The following is a 23,382-nucleotide window of genomic DNA, read 5'->3' on the forward strand; positions in this document are numbered from 1 at the left end:
GTTGTAAATATATATATACCATATGAATACAGTTCCATATTGCAGTTGATGTTAAAGCAGATTTAAAAGCTAACAATTACAGCTCTAAAAATCAGTAAGTAAACTCCTCTATCAACTACTGTAAAAGCAAAACTTGGTAAAACAGAATGTGAACATCAGATTGGTTTCAAAAGCTTGCTTTAATGAATTGTCAATAGTGCCTCTTGCCTTAAACTGGGGGGCGGGAAGGAGAGCTATGCTGGTATGTAACCTGTGGTAACCTTTGAGGGTCCTGCTTTGCTGCTATCTCTTTACTGTCCTGGCCTATTGTGTCTTTAATGTATCATGTATCCTTTCCACCCTGGAGCTGGCTGCAAAGAGCCTCCAAGGCCATGTTATCTAGTACACAGAGACCGCTCCTAATTCTGCTTGAAATGAACTGGGGGCAGGGATCACATGCGGAAGGGGGGAAGGTGATTGACAGATTTCAGCACTTTGGCTTTTAAACTATGTAACAGATGGACCCTGGGTATATTTAGTCGGACAAGAGCCATTGGCTTTAGTTTCAGCAAGACCCTGCCTGACTGTCATGTCTTGCTTATCAATAAATGCCTTTAATGAAACTAAGGTGTGTTGATTGGTGAAGAACTTGCAGTACTTGGCATAGATTGGCTTTACAGAGCTTCTTAAAGGGGATAGGGCCAACAGCTTGGTGTCACTTCCAGGGGAAACCCAAAAGTAATGTCATGCCTCTCTAGGAATTACTGGAAAGTCTATGGTAGAACCCTCATGCAATTGTATCACTTGGAAGTGACATCACTGAAAAGGTACATCCCTGCCCCGATGATCTCCCATCAGTGCAGCAGTTTCCAAATAAAAGTTCCTGCAAGTGACACCTCCTAGGATCTTGAGAATAGTCAGGACAGATGCTTTGTTTGGGGGGGAACAGGTGCCAGGAAATACTTTCGTGTGCACCCTAGCACCTACAAGTGCCATGTTGGGATTATTGTCCTAAATCATAGGTCTTCTACTAGTGGGTTAGGAGGACTCAATGATAGCTCTTAGTCAAGGTGGACACACCAGCAGCAGCATTACAACTATATCATGGAAAGAGGAAAAGGAAACAGACATTCACGTAGGGCTAGCAATTGTTAAAATAAGATAGACAATAAAAAATTAAGGCGCCTCCCTCATTACAGATTAGGTTTAAAGAAGACCTTCCCCCTCAGTCTGGAGGAGCTGAAGGCTGATGGTCTAAGTCACTAAGAACAAGATGTACTAGTGAAAGTTAAGGCATTGGGAAGCCAGGGCGATATAACTAAAAAATAAAGGCATTAATTGGCTTGGAAGAAACCTGAATCTAGGTTATAAGACATTTCCATTAGTATCTGGCTGACTACTTGATGGAATAATGGCTGCAGCTGGAGTTTAGGCTGTACATACTAATCAGTGGTAAGTCTGGAGTAAATTAGAAAGCTCAGGTATCAATTTGTTGGGCTAATATAGTTTTAAGACTGTGCATATCAGAGTAGAATAGATCACTTCAGCTATTGTAGACCACTGTGCCAGGTAGCCTGGGAACACCTGAAGTTAAGGGGATATGGAACTGATCATTGATATGAATGGGAGATCACTTGGGAAACCAGTGCTCAGGATATATGCCTAGTAAATAAATATTTACCAGCAGCTAATCAGTGTACATATTTAAATATGATATATTCAAAAAACAATCAATAATGGTCATTTGCAGATAGGGGCAACTGAGCCTTTGTTTCTTCCTTGCAATAGAGTGGACCCATGGGAATGTTACCAGGATACCTGGCAGACTACTTGCAGTGTACTTGAACACCACCGGGACCTGATGAAAGTAAGTTGATTGTGACTAATGGTGGGAGATGCTCAGTGAGACGTGTTTGCTGCCTGCATGCTTTGGTTATGTACGTTCCACCATTTTACAGAAATCAGAGCTTTGTATTTAGTGCAGAATTCAGTGGTTTGCTATTTGCCTAGCCTTGCTCCAATATCCCATTCCCATCCTCAAGAAACTGAAGAACAAGAGAGAAAAAATGGCTGGAAAATTGCCTCCATGGTGACACTTCCTGCATCTCTATGATCTTGACCATAGATATTAAGAGAAATTCCTAGAACATCATCTGGAAGTGATGTCACATCCTCCCCCAAACTCCACCCTTCCCCAGGCACTACTCTCAGCATTTGCATAATTCAGCCCTTTTACCATCATGCAGTTGTGCAACAAAAATGGATGGGAGGGGGAGAAAACCAAAATTCCACTTAGTTGGGGGGGGGGACTCTTAATTCTCACTCTCCCACAGAATCCCTCCTCCTCCAGATGGTAGTTCTGCTACTACCGCTATAACTACCACCTACGCATGTACACACTATTTTTATTTTGGAAAATACACGCAAAGCTTATTTTATTAAGCATGCTTGCACTTTCAAACTGCCCCCATCTTTTTAGTGCCATTGAGTCATAACTGAGATACAGTGACCCCATGGGGTTTTCAAGGCAAGAGATAAGAAGAGATGGTTTGCCATTGCCTTCCACTGCATAGCAGCTCTCATCTTCCTTAGTGGTCTCCCACCCAGATACTAACTCTATTTAGCTTCTGTGCTCTGATGAGATTAGGCTAGTCCTGGCTGTTAGGGTTTCCTTCCTTCCTTTCCTTTTTAGAGCTCCTGTGATAAGCTCTAAATGACTAAATTGAGCAATGACTAAAAGAACAATACATCGTTTTATTTATTTATTTTAGGTAATTTATAGTCTGCCCTATCCCAAGGAGGCCTCAGGGTGGATAACAACATTATAAAAACAATATTAATAACAATTAAAACGTGAATAAAATAAAAGACAATTTAGTCATAGGCAGTTTTAGATGGTGGCTCAGTTGGTACATGTTTTATAGCCTAAGAATCAGTTGGCACATGTTGTATGGACTACAAATCAGTCCTACACTTTAAGAATTAGATACAGCAAAGGTAATTTAATATAATGACAGAGGTAGTACTACAGCATAGTGCCGGCCAATGGAGTAGAATGGAATAGATAGTGTAGGACGCCCACCACCTCAACTAAAGGCCTGGCGGAATAGCTCCGTTTTACAGGCCCTACGAAAAGGTAACAGTTCAGTAAGGGCCCAGATCTTGAGGGTCAGCTGATTCCACCAGGCTGGAGCCAAGGCCGAATAAGCCCTGGCCCTAGTTGAGGTGAGACAGACTTCCTTTGGGCCAGGGATGGTCAGCAGGTGTTGTGCACCAGACCGTAATGGTCTCCAGGGCATATATGGGGAGATGTGGTCTCGTAGATATGTCGGTCCCAAGCCGTGTAAGGCTTTGCTAAAGGAAAATATGTTAGACTGCAATTTGGCAAGTAAATAGGTTATGTTCAGATAGGGAACATTATCCCCTTGATATTTATTAAACATAGAGCGTGTTAAAAGCAGTGAAATCCAGCTGTTCCTAAAAGCAGTAAAAAACCCTCCAACAACATTCCAATATTTTGTGAGACAGAGTTATCAATTTTACCTGGACTGCAAGGGCAAAGTCAATCTGAATATGGAAAATGGTGACATCTCCCCTGTAATACTATGGATAGGATGGCATTAAGGTGAGCTAAAGTGAATGCCCTAAGAAAGTGGGGGGTCTGCTAGGTATCTCATATATGCTAAGTATTAGTGCTGTTATAAATTCAGTGTGCAATTTCAATGTACAATTTGTAATGTTATCAGTTGATTAATACACAATAGATTTTCAACAAACCCATGAGAGCAAGGTCTCTGAAATTAGGGTTGCCAGCTCTGGGTTGGGAAATCCCTGGAGATTTGAGGGTGGAACCTTGGGATGGCAGGGTTTGGGGAAGGGAGGGATCTCAGAGGGGCATAATGCCACAGAGTCCACCTTCCAAAGCTGCCGTTTTCTCCAGGAGAACTTGTCTCTGATCTCTGTAGTAGATCAGTTGTAATTCCAAGGAATCTCCAGGTCCCACCTGGAGGCTGGCAACTATCTGAAATTTTGTGAATTTTTACCAGAATGTATACTGCCAAAGTGTGCCAAAACTAGATGCAGATTTCTAGCATGTTCAAGACCAAAGTAAATTTCTGAAACGAACGGCTGTTGGGTTTTCCTGAAATCTAACACCCCACTTCAGGCAGATTCTCCATGCCAAGATGGAAAAAGACAGGAAAGGTGTTTGCAGGAGTGTTGACTGGAGGAGGCCCCAAATGGATCTGTTAACAGTCAGTTTAATCCTAAACTGGTCCAAGAGGCAAACCTGGGAAATTTGGTGTCTGAACTCCATCATGTTCAATTCCTGCTGCATAACTAATTAGGCAGTGATCATGTTAATCTATAATAATCATTCTCCTGTAGTATGGCCAAATCCAGTACTGCCATTGGATAATATCTGCGGGAACTAATAATTGGGCCATCACGGCTCAGTCAGAGTCTGTGGGCTCCCATTGGCTGACTCCCCTGCCCCTGCCTACTCAGGCCCAGGAATGTTGAACAAACTTGCCAAAAGCAGTCTTACCTCAGAGGGAGATGCATCTCCGATGCTTCTCTGTGTCCTCTCTGTCAACCAGCTTCAGAAAGGGCTGCAGAACTACTGCGGGCTCATGAAAGGCCTCCGAAAGCCACAGAAAAAGCCAGGGAGGCTAGGCCCTGCTGGGAGTGTTTTCTCAGAGAGACATGGCTGCTGCCTGGGAAGTGCTAGCCAGAGACTGTTGCTAGTCAACCCAAGCTGCTTTGGTCAGGAAAGGGAGAGGCCTCAGGGGAATATAATGCCATACAGTCCACCCTCCAAATCAGTTATTTTCTCCTGGATGGGGAGATAGATCTGTTGTCTCGAGTTCAGTTCAGGCTCCACCTAGGGGGTAACTACTGAATGCCTGGCTGTTTACTACTGTTCAGCAGCCCCCCTATGACAGCCACTGTGGCATAGGATTTAGGGCTTCAGAGTGGGGTCTGCCAGACCCAGGTTCTTGCTGTGGAAACTGACTGGGTAATTTCGGACCACTCACTTGTCATGCTGGTAGGGAGATCTGGGAGCATTCCAGGAGTGGGTGGGGATGTCCCTGATGTCTTGATATAATGCAGAAGTAATGTCATTGCATCAATGGGTTTTGCATGGGAATGCTCTACTTTTGCGGCAAACTCTATAGTAAAGTTGGGCTCAAACCACAGAATTTTGCCCAAAAAGCAGAGCGTCGCGATGTGATGTTGCCAATGCAATGCTGTCACTTTCACATGACATCATCACATTGGGGACATCATGTGGGGATGTGGCTGTTTTGGGCAGGAATCCCCAAAAACCAAGGGATCCTCCACCCAAACTTGGGGACTGGCATCCCTAGACTGTAGCATGTTAGAAGGAATACAGGGCTGTCAGTGCAGGTGGCAATCCTAGGCTGAGTTATCCCTATGCAAGGTCTGCCCAACATTTTATGCTGCTTGACGCAAATTTAAATAAGTAAATGCATACTCTCCTTATATATGTTGCAATGACTTAAAAAAACATTTTCTTACATCCCTTTTCACCTTATTTGCATTTCATTTTTTTTAATTTCAGTAACATAAATGTAGCGCTCTACATAGTTATTTGAACTAAAGTCTAACTCTGTAAACATGATCAACCCATGAACAAACACACTGGCCCTGTGCCCCCCCACCCCGCAGTGTGTTCCCCTTAGGGCTTTTTTTGAGCAGGAATGCATAGGAACGCAGTTCCGGCTGACTTGCTGTCAGGGGTGTAGCCTAATATGCAAATGAGTTCATCCTGGGCTTTTTCTTAAAAAAAACCCTGTGCAAAACAATGGTGACACCAGGGGGTGTGGCTTAATATGCAAGCGAGTTCCTGCTGGGCTTTTTCTACAAAACAAGTCCTGGTTCCCCTCATGTGGACAGGGCAACAACATGGATACAAACTGCATCATAAAACTGCACTTCCAGTCACAACGTTAAAGTCACCATCCACATGTGGTAAAATTGCTTAAACGAGGGGGGCCCGCTCAGTTCCCCTCTCCTTCTGTGTGCATTTTCCCTGCATACAGATGTGACAGGTATACAGGGCTCATAATCCTAGGTTTTTAGGCATTGTAATTTAGATTAGAATCAGCAGTGTTTCTAGTCCCTTCTCTAAGAGGTCACACAGTTCATCTCTGACTTGAATTGGATCCAGACTTAAATCTTCCACTTAAGCAAGGCACTTCTGACTATGGAACAGAATGTTCCTGCCTCCTCTTTGCCAACTGATCTCCCCAAAGCTGGTCCTGCAGAACAGCATTAGAGGCAAATCAGGGGTCTGAAGCAGGAAGAGAGAATTGGTGGAAATTATCCCAGCCCTTCCATTAGTGGAAGATTTAGCCTGGACCCATTATGCTACACATTTCCCCTATTCACTCTCTAAATAAAAAACCCATACTGCTTTAGAAAATGTTTTCTCTGTCTCTGTTTCTCTCTGAGAGAAAGAAAAAGAGCCTCCCTAGGATCCACTACCAATATTGCCAGATATTTCCCAACCCAGAGTTGGCAACCTTAGCTGAAGTGGAACAATAGGAGTTTTCCAAAAACTACAGGGTTTGGGGGCGTGGTTTGCAGCTTGAGGGGGCATCAGGGCAGGCGATCCCCTGGTTTGGAGGCCCTCCCCCCGCTTCAGGGTAATCAGAAAGTGTGGGGGGGAACTGTCTGCTGGGCACTCCATCATTCTCTATGGAGACCGATTCCCATAGGGCATAATGGAGAATTGATCTGAGGGTATCTGGGGCTCTGGGGGGCTGTTTTTTGAGGTAGTGTCATCAAATTTCCAGCATAGCATTCTGTGCCTCTCTCCAAGTTTCAAAAAGACTGGACCAGGGGGTCCAATTCTAGGAGCCCCCAAAGAAGGTGCCCCTATCCTTCATTATTTCCAGTGGAAAAAAGGCATTTAAAAGGCGTGTGGTCCCTTGAAATGTGATGGCCAGATCTTCCTTTGGAGGTCAATTGTGCTTGTCACAACCTTGCTCCTGGCTCCACCCCCAAAGCCTCCTGGCTCCACCCCCAAAGTCTCCTGGGTACTAAGAGGACATTAACATTTTTAACATATTGTCTAATGTTTACGGGGGCCCATCGGGCAAGCGGACACCCTAGCCAGTCTGCCACTGAGGGTCGCCTGTACCCAAACGAGTAGTTTAATCCTTAGTTAGTTCGTGGTGGCAGTGAGACCTGAATGATAGACTCCTCACTTGATTTTCGATCACTACACCACACCGACTCCATATTTATTATTATTATTATTATTTTTTACTGTGACTCTCATAAGTTTCAAAAACTAATATTGCTACCTGCATGGTGCCTTTATCTTTTTCTCTGGACGGCAAACGGCAGCTTTGGAAGGTGATTGAAAACGATGCAGGGAAGGCAAAAGAGGAAAGTATCGATATATCAAAAACTGAGCTAGCTTTGGAAGGAGAGATGTGGGTAGAATTCTATATTTCTGACTCTGTCCCTCCACCTCCAAGAAGCTGGAATGGAGGGAGAGAGCTCTGCACTGGAAAAAGAACGGCAATGGGGGAGGGGACTAAGAGAAGGGCATTGGGGTGGAAGGGAAATGGGGTGTATCCTTTTCCCCTAGAATGTCAATGTCATCTGTATGGTGAAATTTCACAGGCTTTTAACCAGTTAATAACAGTTATTACGAGGCCTTCGCTTTGCTGTCTCTCTGCTCTAGCCATTGAGTTTCCTGCCAAAACAAGTTATTATGAACACCTTTATTCTTTTCATTGATCGAGCCTGATACGCCAGGCAGCCAGCAGTCCGCAGTGCCAAGACTAATGGCTGCAGGGAATGTGAGTTGATACGCCATCAATACTAAGCAATGCATCAAAGGGGTAGGAGAGCTTTTGCCTACACCAAGCTCAATGCACTCTCATCACCTGCCAGATATAATTTATAGCGGAGTCCTGGAATTTGGCTTCCACTTGGTATACAGCTTACAGTGCACACAATTTTAAAATAAAAGAAAATACCTTTGGACACTTAGCACTGATCCTAGTGCAAGGCAGCTCTACATAGGATTACAAATCTGACTTGGAAAATTCCTGGAGATTTGGGGCAGCGGCTGGGGAGGACATGGGCTGGACTTCAGTGGAGTATAATAACATAGAGTCCACCCTCCAAGGCAGCCATTTTCTTAGGGTTCCCAATCCCCAGGTCTGGGCAGGGGATCTCACACTTTCCAGCATTCCTTCCCATCACTGGCCAGTAGGGGGAACCCCACTCCCAAACAGCCATATCGCATGGGACGACCCCAACCTGATGACATCATGCAAAAGTTATGTCATCAAGTTGGGGATGTCACGTGGTGACGCTCTGGCTTTTGAGCAAAGCTCGGTGGTTTGAGGGTGATTTTTCCATAGAGTTTTGCCCTTGAACTAGAGCGTCCCCACAGCACATTCCCACTGTGATTATGTCACTTCCACGTCATTACGTCAGGGATGGCACATCCCCTCCCCCTCCAGGAACCACCCCCCCCATGCCCCACCAGTGATGTAGGACCTGGCAACCGTTCATCTTCTCCAGTGGAAGTGGTCTCTGTAATCTGGAGTTGTAATTTGGGGCTCCACTCGGATGTTGGCAGCCCTAGTTCTATGGCAGAAGTATCACAGATCATTTCTAGGGTCTGATTTCAATGAAACCTTCTCATTTCAGTGAGTTCCTGATCTGGTCCATCCATAGGCAGAGCAACAACCTATTAAAAATTCACCAATACAAGAATTCAGTGACACTTCTAATAGTTGATGTCTCGTCTGCCTCCACAAATCCACTCCCCGTCCCCCTCCAATATTTGTTTAGGCAATCACTATGCCAGTTCTTCTACCAAAGAATCCCAGGTATTTGTTGAGAGACCCCACTTGCAGAACAGATTGGCTTCTAAACCTGCTTACATCCATAGCATAAGTATACCCAGTATATCCATCACCTCCTGTCAGACGCTGGAGGGCATGCATTTTGGAGAAGGCCAAAACGTTCGATAGCCACTGCCACAGCAATTCAAGCGGCCGTTACACAAGGCATGTGTTCACTGCAGTACAGATGTAAGGTGAGCAGTTTGGTATGATGGCTTTCCTTCCTAGGACTGGCTTTTCAGTTCTATCAGTGTTGATCGTTCTCTTTTAAATCAATGCATTTACACGCCCTTTTCTATTCACAATGCCTTGTGTCCTCCTTTTTTTGTAAAGACAAACCAAAAACCAAAGGCGCACCAATTAGGATTGAGCACCCTCTGGTGGCTCATACAAAAACTGGTCACCTTTCTGCACAGTTCTGTGCAGTTCTCTACATGCTTCTTTGACTTTAGTTTTACTAGAATCTCCATGGGCCACCACTGAATTCTAAATCAGTAAAGGGAGACTGCCTCTCTAGTACCTCGTAACACTTAAGGCATGACCAATATGTATTAACAAAAGAGTTCATGTTCAAAAAGTGCCTAGGTGGTTTGGATGAAGGTCCATCTTGAGCAACATTCCTTGCAAGAATCCCAATATGTGGTGGTCTACCAGAAATAGACCGCTGGCATACCCATCTGCCCAACCACATCATGTGAAGTCTGTAAGCAAATAGCGATATCAGAAGGCCTCTCTGTTTCCAGGGCTATTTTTTTATCGATCAATTCACCAACCTCAAGTATGATGGCAATCCATTAGATCATTTGGCATTTACTGTTATTGATAATAATATAGCATCAAAGATGGTGCTTTATAGAGAAGTGTTAACAAAAAGGCTGGCCCATACCCCAGGGGCTAAGGATCTAAATGTTGATTGTAAGAGAGACAATCAAATAGAAGATGAAGTGTTGAGTTTCGTGTAGGGTTGCCAAGCAATGAGAAGAAACAAGGGTTGTTGTTTTTTTAAGACAGTAGTAAGGAATGCAAGATGCAATGCTGTAAGAACATAAAACATAAGAGAAGCCATGTTGGATCGGGTCAATGGCCCATCCAGTCTGACACTCTGTGTCACTCAGTGTCCAAAAACCAGGTGCCATCAGGAGGTCCATCAGCTGGGCCAGAATTCCGGAAGCCCTCCCACTGTTGCCCCCCAAGCACCAAGAATACAGAGCATCACTGCCCCAGACATAATGCCACCCCATCTCACCCACTTTCAATGTTAGACTCTGTCACAGACCCATTAAAAAATCCCAGATGCATCAAAACTCTGCTGGGTTCTATCCCTTGAACTGAAAACTCCACCTCTATGCCCAGACACCAGAATTTAAGTACATTTTTATCCTTCTCTTCCTCCGAGGAACTCAGGGTGGCATGCATCACTTCCCCCTATACCAGAGGAGGCCAAACTTGCTTAATGTTTGAGCCACATAGAATAAATGTCAAATGTCTGCGAGCAGGCAGGCAAACAGGAATGAAGGAAGGAAGAAAGGCAAATAGATAGGGAGAGAGAGGTGGAAAGAAAGCAATTTCGAATGCATTTTCCAAGCTGCTGGATGGCCTGGCTTGGAGAAGTGATTTAAAAGAGAGAAATGCCTTCTCCACGCTGGCCAACGGGCAATGGGGGCTGAAAGAGCCACATGTGGCTCCAGAGCCACAGTTTGGCCACCCCTGCTCTATACCTTTTTGTCCTCGCAACAACCTTGTGAGGCAAATTAGGCTGAGGGAGACTAACTGGCCCAAGGTCTTTCAATGAGCTTCCATGGCAAAGCGGGTACATAAACCTGGATCTCCCACATCTTAGGCAATGACTTACTTAGGGGGTTGTGGGAGAGGACTCTGGGTGGAAGTAAAGCAAAGAGCTGGAAGAAAGGGGTGGGGCTCTGGATCAGTGGTTGAGTGCCTGCTTTGTATGCGGAAGTTCCCACAGCCAGTCCCTGAAATCTCTTGTTACAAGGCTTAGGTAATAGGCGATTTATTTATTTAGGGAATTTATATGCCACCTCTCCAGAGTCCTTCTCAAGGCAGTGTGTAGATGATATGATGAAGAATATAGAGCTTGGGTGCAAGTCACCATAGGCAATACTAATTAATAATTATTGCATGGCAGTGGGTGTAGTATAGTCAGATGTACCGCTACACCAAACCGCTACATCAAACTGGCTTTCATAGGCAATACTGACCATGATGTGGTCTGACTCAGCCTCAAGAGTTCATGTTTTTAAAGACGGTCACAGGTAGGGACATGTCAAGGAACAGAGGTCTTAGAATATTTTAAAGATGGGGAAAACCATTGTGAGATGAAAGCCATTCAAATGTCCCCCAGTGGCCCCTTTTCCATTGGTTATGTAGGTGCCAATGAGTGCGTAAACACTGACATTCTATCATTTCTGTTCTGTTCTCCAGCGAGTGACTGGCTGCATCCTCTCCAATGTCAACACACCATCCTTGACCCCAGTGATTGGGCAGCCCCAGAACGAGTCCCCACAGCCTATCTATCAGAACAGCAACCTTTCCAACAAGCCCACTGCAGGTAGGTGTTAGCAGGAAGAAGTCAAGCTCTCCCAAGGTGCCATAAAATGAAATTCCGGTAATCTGGTTAATCAAACAAGACCAAGAACTGGAGAAGGAGTAATAGCCACCAGTTAGGGTTCCCAGATTGTAACCTAAATCCTTTGCAGAATCATAAGATCTAATGAATTCTAATGAATTTTCTCCCATGATGTTTCAGCTGGCCCTTTCCTCCTCTGCTCTGCATCACACTTTGTCCTACTTGTTGCAGAAGGGCCAAAAGATGCTGGATGAAAATGGATAGGAGATGTCATGGCTGCCTTTGTCTATCAATTGAACAAAGCAGGAGTCAAGTGGCACCTTTAAGACCAACCAGTTTTTATTTAGAAAGTAAGCTTTCATGTGCTCTTAAGCTTATGTTCTAAATAAAAATTGGTTGGTCTTAAAGGTGCCACTTGACTCCTGCTTTGTTCAACTGCTTCAGACCAACACGGCTGCCTACTTGGATTTGTCTATCAATGTCGTGATGAATTTAAATGTACAGGGGGAATAAGAACATAAGAGAAGCCATGTTGGATCAGGCCAATGGCCCATCCAGTCCAACTCTCTGTCACACAATGGCCCCAAAACCAAGTGCCATCAGGAGGTCCAGGCAGGGGTGGAATTCTAGCAGGAGCTCCTTTGCATATTAGGCCACACACTCCTGATGTAGCCAATCCTCCAAGAGCTTACAAGGCTCTTTTTTTTTTTAAGATCTTGGAGGATTGGCTACATCAGGGGTCTGTAGCCTAATATGCAAAGGAGCTCCTGCTAGAATTCCACCCCTGGGGCTAAGACACTAGAAGCCCTCCCACTGTTGCCCCCCACAAGCACCAAGAATACAGAGCATCACGTGCCCCAGACAGAGAGTTCCATCTATCCCTCGTGAAACTAACTTAAAGTTAGTTATGTAACATAACAACAGTTGCCAGAAATTTTGCTGCACAAAGAAAGGTTTGTTTACCTTTGAGTAGCCAGGATTATTTTGTTTCTGGAGAAAGAGAGTTCTGATTAAATAACGGGGAGATCAATTCCGCTCTTGATTCTGAAAATTTAGGACAGTAAAAAAAATACCTGGTCAACAGAGGCAGTCTTATTGCTGCCATAGTCGCAGAGTCTATCTGAGCATGGAATTCCACTGAATCTTCCTAATTTTTGAAAACTGCTTTGAAAATGGAGTTTTTCATGAAGACAGGTGAACAAAGAAGGGGGATTTTGATTCTGCAGCTGATCTATTTCATTCGTTTCTAACCCTTCTAAGAATGTAAGAAGAGCTCTGCTGGATCGGCTCACAAGCAGGGCCTGAATATCACCATCCTCCCCCATGGTTTGTTCCAGCATCTGTTGCTGGGAGACACTTCGCCCAGGAATATGAGTTTTATTTATAAACTCATCTAGTCATCTGTCCAAAAATATGCTCAGGATGACGCACAATAATGAATAGAATCAACACAATCAATAACCTATTAATAAACCGCTTCGGAATAGCATAAAACATATATATAATCCTGCAGCATGGAATGACGTAACACCAGCTCTGGTGGGTTTGATTCAGTAAGGGAGATCAGCCTCCCCCACATGCAGCAGCTGCTGAGGATCCTGATGTGCATGTCAACACATCTGTCCTCTTCTGCATTGCTCATTCATACCCTTTTGGCCAAATTTATCTTTGGATGCTTTGTTGGGGGATGCACGTCTTTATACCACCAACAACAGTTATTTAAGTCTGACTATGCCTGTAGCTAGACCTTTATCAGGGCAATAAGGCATAGCAAGAAACAGGTGATGGAAAGAGTATATGCAATGATAGGATTTGGCTGGTATCTCCAAGACAGATGTAGCTCCAACTGCCCCACATCCTGCATTACCAGATCTCACTTCTGGAATATAAGGAAGAAGGCACAGTGAACAAAGCTGCAAGTTCCAGATACAGGCCTCTACTTGCACAGCTAATGTAGGTGCACACCTGCATGTACATCTGCATTGAAGTGTTAATTCAAGTTCTACACTGAACTGGCTGAAAGCACCTTTCGATGTCCATGTGCCACGTGCTTGCTCTTCCACAAGATAGCGGCATGCAACAAGAATTTTATCAGAGTACCTGAGTCCCACAGGCCCCTGGATCCATACACTTTATGATTGTATGGACATAGCCTCCAAGCTTTTCAAAATCCTAATTTTCCAAGGCTGCTTTTCATTAAAAACAAAACAAAACCACAACAACAGAAAAACAGTCAGGGCTTCGTTTGTCCTTCTGGCTGTATGTTTACATGCTTACCTATGAGAAAGCCCCATTGAAATCAGAACGACTTACTTCCAGGTAAGGGGCTTGGCCTGCAAGGCAGAAAAACTGCTTTTTATTCATACATTCCCAGGACATGTACCCAACTATAGTGACAAACTTTATATCTCTGTTATACAATTCAGGGCATAAAATTCAGACTCTTATGATAATAATAAAAACTTCCAAGGAAAACTGATCTGCAGAAATATTTCCGGTTTTATTTTTTCAGTTGCTACTTTCAGAAAAGCCATCACGTTGTGGCAAAGTGTCGCTTCAGTTCTTAGCACTGAACAACTTCTATCCTGTCCTAACTGCTGATTTTCTCTGATCTTTTCCCATTCTTTCAGCAAAGTTTTTGGGGAAGGTGGGAGAGAGCCTCAGCAGGATTTGCTGTGTTCGTCCGCCAATGGAACGTTTCACCTTTGTGGGTATGTTGCAAAAATTCCTCTGGCTATAGCTAGTTAAAATTAAGTCCAGGCTTCCACTCTTCGCATCTCTGGCTCTGCTGTTCTTCCTGGGACTCTTATCTTAAAAGCCATTGTATATAAATCAGTGTAGCTACCAATTAGTTCTTTCCTGGGAAGCAGGAATCTGCTTAGCAAAAGCTTACCTAGCGACATCCAAGTGTCTCCTTGCTAGATGAATTGTTAATAGAGACCGGCAAATGTCCCCTGATCCAGTTCAGAAACAGTCAAAGCAGAAATTCAAGCTAGGTCCAAAATAGGGTTGCCAAGTCCAATTCAAGAAATATCTGGGGACTTTGAGGGTGGAGCCAGGGGACTTTATGGGTGGAGCCAAGATCAAGGCTGTGACAAGCATAATTGAACTCCAAAGGGAGTTCTGGCCATCACATTTAAAGGGACGGCACACCTTTTCAATTCCTTCCTTCCATAGGAAATAATGAAGGATAGGGGCACCTTCCTTTGGGGCTCATAGAATTGGACCCCCTGGTCCAATCTTTTTGAAACTTGGGGGGTATTTTGGGGAGAGCCACTAGATGCTACACTGAAAATTTGGTGCCTCTACCCAAAAAACAGCCCCCCCAGAGCCCCAGATACCCACGGATCAATTCTCCATGATTTTCTATGGGAATAAATCTCCATAGGGAATAATAGAATTCCCAGAAGACATTTCCTCCCCCTCCCCCCGCTTTCTGACGACCCTGAAGTGGGGGGAGGGCCTCCAAACCGGAGGATCCCCTGCCCCCACCTGGGGATTGGCAACCCTCATCCAAAATGGTGCCTTGTATGTAGGGTTACTAACCTCCAAGTGGGGATTGGTGATCTTCTGGAATTACAGCTGCTCTCCAGACAACTGAGATCACAGTTCCCCTGCAGAAAATGGTTGCTTTGGAGGATGGACTCCCTGGCTTTTTGCCCTGGTGATCCTCCCCAGTCTCCACCCTCCCCAGGCTCTGCCCCCAAATCTCCAAGAATTTCCTAACCCTTAGCTGGCAACTCTACTTGTATGCCTGATAACTCCGCCTCACTACTCTACCCAGGTGCTTGCCAGGCCAAACTGTATCTGTAGGAATATCCAGCTAGTGCCTGAAATAGATGCAGTCTTATTAGACTGTAAAATGTGGTAGAAGTCCAGTGTGCTCTTGATTCAGCAGCATATTTAAAGGCTACTTGCAGCCTCTATCGTTTCCTTGAGTCTGCAGGCCTTAGAAAGACTCATATTTGTTTTTCCTGAGGCAAGAGTATGCCTATATGGGGAGCCAGTTCACAAAAAAAAATAGTTGCCAGTGGAGGCTGGAGTTCTTCTGGAATTACAGCTGATATCCTCCTGACTACAGAGATCAGTTCCCCTTGAGAAAAATGGGCGCTTCGGAGGGCAGACTCTATGGTATACCATACAGTTAAGGTTGCCAGTCCCCAGGTGGGGCAGGAAACAAAGCCAAAAGGGCATCCATGTCAAGCCAGCCTCTGTTTCTAGAAATTCAATATTTATAACATATTCATAGAAAATTACAGTGTATTACAAAGTGCACAGGGAAGCCACTCCCGAGTAAACCATTCATAGCCAAAAGTCTGTTCTTTTAAGGCTGGAATCAGGAAGTGGTGTGAGACGCTGTGAAGATAGACTCCAATGCTCCAAAGTTTCTTCTTTTGCCAGTGTTAAGATGGAATGCAGCAAGGCAAAAGAAAGCAACATGTAGGAGCGTTGGTTTCCAATGTGAATGGTTTTAGTCATTCTTAAAGCTCGTTGAAGCCTCTGGTGAAACAGGGCATTTAGCGCATCCCTGTTGCGTTCACACCACTTCCTGATTCCAGCCTTAAAAGAACAGACTTTTGGCTATGAGTATATGAATGGTTTACTCGGGAGTGGCTTCCCTGTGCACTTTGTAATACACTGTAATTTTCTATGAATATGTTATAAATATTGAATTTCTAGAAACAGAGGCTGACTTGAAGTGGATGCACTTGTGGCTTTGTTTCCTGCTCTATTATTTCACGTTACTCTTTTTGGTTGCTATAGTCCCCAGGTGGGAGCAGGGATCCCCTGATTTCATGTGCCTCCAAACAGTGGGTATTGAATGAGAAAACCCCGGCCCCTAACAGTGACATCACCAATGTGATGACATTACATTTACCATAGAGTTTTGCCCTCAAACCAGAGCATCCCACGTGACATCATCGCATTAGCCCCCTCCCACCCTCTAACTGACAGAAAGTGAATACCTAGCAACCCTACATACAGTCTAGGAGAAATGGATGTCTGCCTCCAGATTCTGCTCCAAAATATCCAGGAATCTGGCAAGCCAAAGAGTTGGCACCCCTGTGCTGTGCCCATATGAGCTCTGGGTTTTGTGGACTCTGGAATGGTAATATTATGCTTGAAGTGGGCCTTGGTGTACTAGCAGAAGTGGTGTTGTCATAATTTTTGGCACCACTGGGGGCAGCAAAATGGCAGACCAACAGATCCACAAGACAAAATCCACTGGCATGTACCCAATCATGTAGTTCCTCTACCACACCAGCATTTCAGTTTGCAGAAGAGTAGTTGAGGATTTCTGTTGCTGACCACAAGGAACAAAATGGGGTCAGGGCTCAGTGGGTTGCCACAAGAATGGGAAGTAGGGAAGTTCCATTCTACAAAGTATGCAGATGGTTGGCTAGGTACCACTGGGAAGTTACCCTGCGGAAGACTCGCTAAAATGAAGAAGATCTATGAGAATGCACAGTAACGCGGAACTGGTTCTACACTCAGCACTTCCCCCTACAAATATCCTGTTATCCCCTCAGTCAGGTTCATTGCCTGTCTCAGAGCCCAAGTACAAATACATGGCTGAGAGAAAGCAGTAGGAAGATGAAGGGTTCCATACCACTTCTATCCACTGCATCTCTGCTTCAAACCTTTTTCCTGTTCCCTGGCTCAGACTGAATGATCCAAGTCTGCCACCAAGTGGGAGGTTCAGATCTTATTGTTATCACTAGTTAAAATGCTAAAGCAGCCAATATTTTAAACTAATGAATAAAATCTCATTTGGGGGAGGGCCCTGCCTTATGCTGTTATGCAATTCAAATGCTATTATTTTTTCCCTTTCCAGATGAAAATGCAAATTTGGGGACAGTTATGAGATATGAAGAGATTGGTAAGTAAGTTCCCTGCATTGTATTGTTCGTTTGGACCCTGCTTTGCCTAGGAAATGCTAAAGTGGTTGTAGGGGTTGCTGTAATTCACCAGCAAGGTACTGCACCAGACAGGAGAAGGGTTGTGGCTCCATGGTAGAAGAGGAGGAGGAGGAGCAGGAGGAGAAGGAGAAAGAGAAGAAGAAATTGGATTTATATCCTGCCCTTCACTCTGAATCTTGGAGTCTCAGAGTGGCTTACAATCTCATTTATCTTCCTCCCCCACAACAGACACCCTGTGAGGTGGGTAAGGCTGAGAGAGCTCTGACAGCAGCTGCCCTTTCAAGGACAACTCTTACGATATCTATGGCTAACCCAAGGCCATTCCAGCAGCTGCGAGTGGAGAAGTGGGGAATCAAACCCAGTTCTCCCAGATGGGAGTCTGCACACTTAACCACTACACCAAAATGGCTTGCAGAGCAGCTGCTTGGCATACAGGAGGTCCCAGGTTCAATCCCCAGCATCTTTAATTGAAAGGATCAGGTAGTAGGTGATGAGAAAGACCTCTGTCCGAGTCCCTGGAGAGCCAGTCTGAGTAGACAATACTGATCCTGATGGTCCAAGGGTCTGAATAAGGACCAAGGGTCTAAATAAGACAGCTTCATGAGTTAATTGGTTCCTACAAAAAAGATAATGCTATGTTTAGGGCAGGCTTATGCATAATCTTTTCTCTGCTTACCTGTGAAGAGGAAAAGTTGCCTTGAAGTGACCGAAAGGGAGGCATTCATAATTCAGAAGAGAGTTTGTACTTTTCTTCTTTCAGGCCACCAATATATCATAAATGGCGTTGGCTCACAGATGTACTGTGATGTACTGTGAGGCAGCCATGGAAAACATTGTTTGCACCGTTTGCAAGGGCTGTAATTCCTCTTGAGTGCAGTAAAAGCTGGCACCCTGAAAATCCAAGGGTACACACATAGCCTTCTTTTAGCTTTGCCCACAAGGCCTCTCCCCAAATGGGATGATCTCCTACAAAATCAAATCAACATGAACTCTTGAGTATCAAGTTAATCATTTAATCAGACTCAGTGCTGGATGAAGCAGCCAAAGAGATCAAGAGAATTCAGCTCAGATTAGAGAAATGAGACGGTCAACACAGAAAAGGTCAAGCATAGAAAGAAAGGCCTCAAGACAGGCAAGACTTCAGTGCTGGGAGTCCTTTTAGTGCCTGTGCTTAGAATGGACATCCTTGTGTGTGTGTTGTTGACTTGGCAGTGCTTCATGGTGTTATAGTAAGTGCCTAAGATTTAATACACAGAAATGTGAAGAAGCTGGATATGAACATATGAAGCTGCCTTATACTGAATCAGACCCTCGGTCCATCAAAGTCAGTATTGTCTACTCAGACTGGCAGCAGCTCTCCAGGGTCTCAAGCTGAGGTTTTTCCTGCCTGGACCCTTTTTAGTTGGAGATGCCGGGGATTGAACCTGGGACCTTCTGCTTACCAAGCAGATGCTCTACCAGTGAGCCACCGTCCCTCCCCAAAATTTCATGATGAATTTCATGAGCATTCAAAAACACCCACATTTCTCCACTTTTCAAAGATACTCCAAAGAATACTGACAAATCACCTTTGAGTATCACTATTCACTTTTGTATATCGGAGTTCCTAAGTGCTCACAGAATTTGCCATGGATTGTCAACGTTCATGTGTGATGACTTCCACAGTAGCATTTATAATATCTGGATGACACCACATGTCAGGATTGTCTAATAATTTCGGCTTCCCTCAGTATCCAAGAAAAAATAAATTTTAGCGCCTAACTAAGCTCTCCAGGGGTGGATTCCATACAAATTCCCCAAAGACTTTTTTTTGTTTGTTTGGGTATCATACAGCCAAAGACTTGGGAGGAGATATAATCAGAATGGCAATGTTTTCATTAAGCAAGCCTAAAGTTCATTTTAGAGACATTTGCAAAAATCTGGTGTAGCAAAAGTTAAGAGAGGTGTTGAGAATAGGACAACCAGGTCCCTGGTCCAAGCTGGGAAACTCCTGGAGATCTGGGGATGGAGCCTGGGGAGGAGAACAGTGAGGAACCTCAGTGGGGTACACCACCATAGAGCCCCCCCTCCAGAGCATCCCTATTCTCCAGGGGAACTGAGCTCTGTCATCTAGAAATTTCAGGGGATCCTCAGGTTCCACCTGAAGGCAGGCACCCCTAGTTGAGACATTCATGTTGAAGTCTCTGGTTTAAGTCACCCCTTCAGTCATCTTGGAATCTTCAAAGATCACAGTGCCTGCCATCCTAAGCACTATTATATCCTTCTAAGAATATTGGAGTCAAGGGGATTAAAAAGGTGGAACTCTGCCTAGAATGGCACTCTAAGTCATTTAAGCTCTCAAAATATTTCTGTAGGCACCGAATCCTCTTTATATACACACAAAGCCCCCTTTCTGGTAAGATACCGTGTAAAAGACGGTTGAACGCCTGCATGTTAAGTCAATTTCAAATGGCAGGGGAAAGGTCTGTGCTTGAACTATACTGACCTTCCTTCTTTCAAATAAAGAAGCTCTCCTGCATACACAAGCAGACATCCTATCAGAAATGAACACAGGAAGCTGCTTTATGGTGAGTCAAGAGCACTGGTCTGCTAAGGTCAGTATTGTCTGCTCTTGATTGGCATCAGCTCTCCAGGTAGAGGTCTTTCACATCACCCGAGCAATACATCTAAATGACTTCCTGACATATTCAGAGATTAACATTCCAGGAGAAGTTCACAGAACAGTTTGGGAGCCAATAATGATAGCGCTGCATGCATACAAAGATAACTGCACATGTTTAGGTTGTACCTGGTAGAGGTATCCCTTGATGGAATGAAAACAGAATGTGAGCAACATCTCTGTGACAGAGATTCACCTTTTCTCCCTTCTTAGGATGTCTTTCTTGAGGGCAAGAGGAGAGAGCTTAGTGCAGGACTGATGTCTAAGCAGTAATCGTTGTCTAAATTTTTGCATCCTTTTTTGCAGAGCTCCGAATCTTGCTGCTTTGTGGCAGTGACTTGCTGGAATCCTTCTGCATCCCAGGCCTATGGAATGAAGCAGACGTAAGTAAAAATGGCTACAGAGACAGATGCATTGCATACTGCAGTCCCATACTTTCCTTCCCTTTCTTTGCCCTGCCACTTGATCCATTGTGCTTTCATACATCCCAGCGGCCCTTCATGTAGCATCATAATCTAATCAAGAAGTCTGATTCTCCACCCCCGCCCCTCACCCATGTCTGCAAATATCCCCAACTGATTCCCTGCTACTCTTTGCTTCTGTGTGGGTGATGCATTTGTTGCTCTCAAAATGCAAAGGAGGATACACCTTCCACAGTTGCATGAAACAGTGGGTTTTGGCAGGTGGAGCTTGTCAAACAAGCCAAGTACACCATTACAAGTTTAATCGGAGGAGAAGGGTGGGAAGATTCATTGGGCTTGGATCCAACGAATCATTTTTACACCTGGAATGTTTTCCACCTGCAAAGTGTGACTTTCTTGTGGCCACTCCCCCCCCCTAAATTCCCCCAGAAATGCTGCTCCTGAGGGGGAATTTTGGGCTGCAGGAGAGAAAGCGGGGTAAGAAAGTCAAGCTCTGTGGGTAAAAAGCATTTATAGGGTCCAAGTCATAGCAAGGTTCTAAGGGTCCATTCAAGAAACTGAGCCACAAAAACATAGTGCATTTTAAAAACTTGAGTTGTTATTATGCTTCAGAGTCATTATAGCCATGTTATCAATATATATATGAAGATGATTTATAAGAGCTGGAGTACAGGTCCCTTTATTCCAGTATTGTCTACTTTGATTGGCTCAGTCCAATATCTGCATCCGTCCTGCTGTTTGGAATCCTAGCAGTGGATTCCAGAATCTGAAACTGGGACGCTACATATACAAAGCATGCACTGGGCTACTGAGCTGCAGATCCCTCCTCAGTATACATTAAGTAACTCGGTTTTTAAACATGGGAATAGCTTCTTTTTAAGCAAAGGTTTTTTTAAACTTTGGCACCCATACATCCACAGTACACGGACACATTCTAGCATATAAACACATTTCTCAGTGGCGCTCCTCCATGCAAGGCAGAAAAGTTACCTTGCCCAGAATTCCCTCCTGTAAGTATGGGAGATTGCTAGCCCTTTACACTCCCTCACCCTGGACTGACCATGTCAGAGTGCGACTTTGCTTTTGACTTGCCGCATCATTCCCTTTTAAATCACTGTCCATGGCGTTTTGTTGAATAACATAAACAAAAGGGCAACAAGCCCTGACCTGGCTAGCCAGGCCCCAGGCAAGCCGAATCTCATCCGTTCTCAGAAGCTAAGCAGGGCCAACCCTGGCAAGTATTTGGATGGGAGACCTTTGGAATACCAGGGTCAAGATGCAGAGACAGGCAATAATGAGCCACGTCTCTGAATGTCCAAGCTCCAGTAGGGGTCACCAGAAGTCAGCCATGATTTCCAAGCACACACACAAGCACACAAAGAGAGTAAAATAAGCAAAAGAGTATCAAGATAAGAAAGAGAGGCTTCTACCCCAAGGAGCTTGCAGTCTAGCCAGTATTGTATCCCGTTCTCTTCTTAGTGCTATAGTTCCTTCATCACCCCTGCGTAAGGCACAGTGGTGGAGTCATCTTAGAGAACCATCTACTTTGTATTTTGGATCCAAGGGTATACGTTAGGGCAGGACTGGCCAAACCCTGGCTCTTTCACACATATTGTGTGGTTCTTGAAGCCTCCACCACCCTGCCAGCCAGCTTGGAGAAGGCATATGTCTCTTTAAATAATTTCTCCAATCCAAGCCAGCCAGTTATAGGTTGTAAAAGAAGACAGTGATGGGTTGTAAAAGTGGGAGAATGGCTTGGAGAATGCATTTAAAGTTAAAGTTGCTTTCTTTGCATAGAGAAGAGCCAGTTTGATGTAGTGATTAAATGTGCGGACTCTTATCTGGGAGAACCCGGTTTGATTCCCCACTCCTCCACTTGTAGCTGCTGGAATGGCCTTGGGTTAGCCATAGCACTTGCAGAGATTGTCCTTGAAAGGGCAGCTGCTGTGAGAGCCCTCTCAGCCCCACCCACCTCACAGGGTGTCTGTTGTGGGGGAGGAAGATAAAGGAGATTATGAGCCACTCTGGGACTCTGAGATTCAAAGTGGAGGGCGGGATATAAATCCAATGTTGTCTTCTTTTTTTCTGCCTCCCTCCCTCCCCCCATCTTCCTTTCCTTTCCTTTCCTTTCCTTTCCTTTCCTTTCCTTTCCTTTCCTTTCCTTTCCTTTCCTTTCCTTTCCTTTCCTTTCCTTTCCTTTCCTTTCCTTTCCTTCGTCCCTCCCTCCAACATCTGATGTTTATTCTATGTGGAGCTTATGTTAAACAAGTTTGAATACCCCTGTTCTAGGGATATTTTCTTTTTTAAAGCTTCCATTCCAAACCCTTTCCTTTGGAAAGAAACTGTGGCATAAATTTAGCATATGAGTGAAGAGAACCATGCAGTACCTAATATGGATAGAACTGTTTCCATGGCATTGCAGGGAATAAGGAGTGTGTGTGTGTGTGTGTGTGTTTAAAAAAAACTCAGCATGCTATTTTTTTTACAATAGCTACAAAAACCTTCCCCTCTCGCCTTGGGAAGCAAGAGCCACAAAGTCAACTGAAGCACAAAGCCTGCATTCATTCTCTAAGTGGAATGAAAGGGGAAATCGTAATCAGTGTTGCACCAAAAGGAGAAACCCAGAGGCTGCAATCAAAAATAAAACTATACAAATCGATGAACTGTGAAGAAGTTTGCGTAAACATTTGCTTGATTAATTTAGCTATGGCAGAGTACAGCCATTCTTGTCAACTTTGAGGTGACTCAGCAAGGAACTGTGTAGCGGTGGAGAGGGGGAGGTACAGCTAAGAGTTGTGCCACATATTACTTGGTTTAGAGATACAACTAAAATGTTTACCCTCTAGGTAGGTAGCTGCTACGTAGGAAGGAACTGCAGCTTGTTCACTAGGCTGTAAATGAGAATCCAATAGCAGGT

At 44.5% G+C, this 23,382-nt stretch overlaps 1 protein-coding gene across 1 annotated transcript in view; it reads left to right on the top strand.

Moving 5' to 3' along the window:
* Window positions 1-23,382, top strand: part of NMNAT2 (nicotinamide nucleotide adenylyltransferase 2) — a 93,740-nt gene that overhangs the window by 57,915 nt on the left and 12,443 nt on the right. Inside the window, exons 4-8 of the mRNA XM_060232415.1 lie at window positions 1,768-1,846; window positions 11,319-11,445; window positions 14,094-14,174; window positions 17,300-17,344; window positions 20,350-20,426. Of these exons, the coding sequence (XP_060088398.1) occupies window positions 1,768-1,846; window positions 11,319-11,445; window positions 14,094-14,174; window positions 17,300-17,344; window positions 20,350-20,426 (409 nt within the window). The remainder of the gene's footprint in view (window positions 1-1,767; window positions 1,847-11,318; window positions 11,446-14,093; window positions 14,175-17,299; window positions 17,345-20,349; window positions 20,427-23,382) is intronic.

Source organism: Heteronotia binoei, chromosome 2 (genome assembly GCF_032191835.1).
Source record: "Heteronotia binoei isolate CCM8104 ecotype False Entrance Well chromosome 2, APGP_CSIRO_Hbin_v1, whole genome shotgun sequence".
NCBI classification, from domain to species: Eukaryota; Metazoa; Chordata; class Lepidosauria; order Squamata; family Gekkonidae; genus Heteronotia; species Heteronotia binoei.